Source organism: Sinocyclocheilus anshuiensis, unplaced genomic scaffold (assembly GCF_001515605.1).
Source record: "Sinocyclocheilus anshuiensis isolate Anshui unplaced genomic scaffold, SAMN03320099.WGS_v1.1 scaffold802, whole genome shotgun sequence".
NCBI classification, from domain to species: domain Eukaryota; kingdom Metazoa; phylum Chordata; class Actinopteri; order Cypriniformes; family Cyprinidae; genus Sinocyclocheilus; species Sinocyclocheilus anshuiensis.
Window position 1 is genome coordinate 491,098 of NW_015547667.1, and position 3,491 is coordinate 494,588.

General features: G+C 35.2%; 1 protein-coding gene across 1 annotated transcript in view; it reads right to left on the reverse strand.

Moving 5' to 3' along the window:
- LOC107702646 (zinc finger RNA-binding protein) overlaps positions 1-1,753 on the reverse strand; it is a 25,494-nt gene extending 23,741 nt beyond the window's left edge. The window contains 1 exon segment of the mRNA XM_074187064.1: positions 1,652-1,753. Within this exon segment, the coding sequence (XP_074043165.1) occupies positions 1,652-1,719 (68 nt within the window). The 5' untranslated portion in view covers positions 1,720-1,753.
- Between the last annotated feature and the right edge of the window lie 1,738 nt (positions 1,754-3,491).

Consider the following 3,491-nt stretch of genomic DNA (forward strand, 5'->3'; position numbering starts at 1 on the left):
CCGGCAGGGATTGTAGGTGGGGGGAGTGAATGTACAGCGCTCTCTCCCACCTTCAATACCACGACTGAGGTGCCCTTGAGCAAGGCCCCCAACTGCTCCCCGGGCGCCGCAGCAAAAATGGCTGCCCACTGCTCCGGGTGTGTGTGTGTGTTCACTGCTGTGTGTGTGCACTTAGGATGGGATAAATGCAGAGCACTAACTCTGAGTATGGGTCACCATACTTGGCCACACGTCACTTCACTCTTCCCTTATGAACTTAACCATGGTTTTACTACGAATTAGTGCTATCAAACGATTAATCGCGATTAATCGCATCCAAAATAAGGTTTAGTTTACATAATATATGAGCGTGTACACTGTGTATATTTATTATGTATATGTAAATACAAACACATGCATGTATATACTTAAGAAAAATATGTTATGTTTATTTATTAAATACATTGAAATATAAAGTATAATAATATAAACATATAAATGTATATACATGTAAATATTTCCAAAATATATACTGTATGTATGTGTAATTATTATACATAATAAATAAACACAGTACACATAAATATATTATGTAAACAAAAACTTATTTTGGATGCGATTAATCGTTTGACAGCACTACTACAAATTAAACAAAAAAAAAACATGGTTACTATAGTTAATCCATGGTAACCACAAATTAACCATGGTTTTGCTACACTAACCCTAGTTTAACCAAGATATTTGTACTGTGGTTATACAAATGTGACCCTGGACCACAAAACCAGTCTTAAGTCGCTGGGGTATATTTGTAGCAATAGCAAAAAACACATTGTATGGGTCAAAATTATAGTTTTCTTTTATGCCAAAAATCATTAGGATATTAAGTAAAGATCATGTTCCATGAAGATATTTCGTAAATTTCCTACCGTAAATATACCAAACTTAATTTTTGACTAGTAATATGCATTGCTGAGGAATTTTTTTTTTTAATATGCGATTTTCTCAATATTTATATTTTTTTTACACCCTCAGATTCCAGGTTTTCAAACAGTTCCATCTCAGCCAAATATTGTCCTATCCTAACAAACCATACATCAATGGAAAGCTTATTTATTCAGCTTTCAGATTATGTATACATCTCAATTTCGAAAAATTGACCCTTATGACTGGTTTTGTGGTCCATGGTCACAAATGGTCATCAATACGCCAAAAAAAAACATGGTAACTACACTTTTACTACAATAAAACCATGGTTAATTTTCGTAAGGGTTCCAAGTGTGCAAAATACAATGGTAATAGTATTTACTTTAAAGAATAGGTTACCAAAATACAGAACTTTTTGTAAGCATATGCACGTTTTTAATACAGTCCAATGGTAAAGTCACAGAATTATATGGTAAAAGCATAGTACCACATGTTTACCATGGTATAAACATGGTACTACGAGTCAATAAGTATGGCAGCACCGCGGTATTTATATTAGCACACGGATATTTCCCGCGAACACACGTTTACGATATAATAATAACATGCAAGCATCAATAAACACAAAAACAGCAGCTCATGAGATCTTTGCGCACTGGCCGTCAGCATCTCGTTGAAATATATGTCGTGGCATCCTGACTGCTGTAAATAAGCGATGTGTTCATGCGCATATGTGTTTGTTTTGTACCTGTACTGCGGGCCGGCGGCGGCAGCGGCAGCTGCATGTGTGAATCCATAATAATTACTGGCCGCCATCACAGAAACTTCATCAGCAGCAACGGCGGCACCGTCTCCGGCGATCACGTGACCGACACGTGTCCGTAACGTCAACGGTCACCTTCGCGCCGCTGCCCCGCGCGGAGCCTCAAAATAAAACCGTTATGATGTAAAGATTCGTTTATATTATACAATCATGTATATTATACACCTATAAATAGTTAACGTATGTTTCTATCCATGGCGTAGGCTACTGAAATGATGAGAAATACGATAACGTTAGTGAGTTTTTGATTATTTTTAGATTTATACAAAAACAGAATAAACTTCAGGTTTCGCGCTATATTATATTTGTAAACGATGTTCAGCTATACCTTTAATGGTCACTTTCTTTTCGTAACTTTACACGTCAAATGCTGGGTAGGTGTCGGGTACGATCTATAAACATTTACTAAAAACCGCCTCAAGGACCTTTAGTTCAGGTGATTTCAGGTTTAATTTGGACTGCGACATTTAAGTGGGTGAGTTTTGATTTAAACTAGGTACTTTTTAAAAATTTCCACCAGTTTGATTCAATCAGACCGATATTCGTAGCGCGCAAGGAAGGCGGGATTTATTGCGTGGTGCGATTATCCGCTTATTATTGTTCTAAGTATATTAAAGGGGTCATGGGATGCCCATTTTCCACAAGTTGATATGATTCTGTAGGGTCTTAATGAAAAGTCTGTAACATGTTTAAAATTTCTCAATGGTAGTGTAAAAAACACTTTTTTTACCCTGTCAAAAACAGCTCTTTTCAGATCAAGCCGTTTTTGTAGCATTTCCCTTTAAATGTTAATGAGCTCTGCTGACCCCGCCCCTCTCTTCCGAGCTGCTCTCAGAGAGACTATGGACGACCGTTTCGTGAACCTAGGAGAGGAGGTAATTCTGACTTTGCTATGACAATCTGGCGCTTCTGAATCAGCTACTGTTTTGTTATTAGTTTAAGTATTTGCTATTGACTGTTCAAATGCGGAGATTTGCGCATCGTGTGTGTGCGCGTGCCTTTCGGGCTCTGTCTTTACATTTATTTTGAAAGATGAAGCTCGCGATTATGGTAAGGGGCGTTACATTTCCGACGAGTGCTTGCGGTGTTCGGCCAATCACAATGCACTGGGTCAGCTGGCCAATCAGAGCAGACTGCGCTTGTCGGAAGGAGGGACTTTGTAGAAAACGAAGCGTTTGAGAGAGGCGGGGCATAGAGGACCTACAATAATGTACAGTATTTGAAAAATAATGTGTTTTTTGAACATTAAAGCATGTCAACATATTCTGTTACACCAAATACACAAAATAATGATCTTTAAAAAAAGCATCATATGACCCCTTTAATATTATAATTAACATGAATTAACTCAAATGCACAACAATACAACATGCAAGTATGTGAAAGCCTATAAATATAAATATATCTTCTAAAATAATTTCCAAATATTAAGATTATGTACAAATATATTAAATATGAAATAAAGTAAACAAAAATATAATATTTTTATTATATTATGCTACAATTAATATGTCCGCATACATACATATACATGTACTTTATATATAATATGTAAATTTCAATATTTGTATATGATTTATAGACATAAAATGTGAAAATGAAGTTTGTCAAAGTAAACCAAATGCACCGCAATACTGCATACAAAAGTAACATGTATATAAATATAAATATTTTACTATATAAAATTATATTTTAAATATGAAAAATTTAATATTATGAGAACTGTATATATATATATATATATATATATATATATATATATATA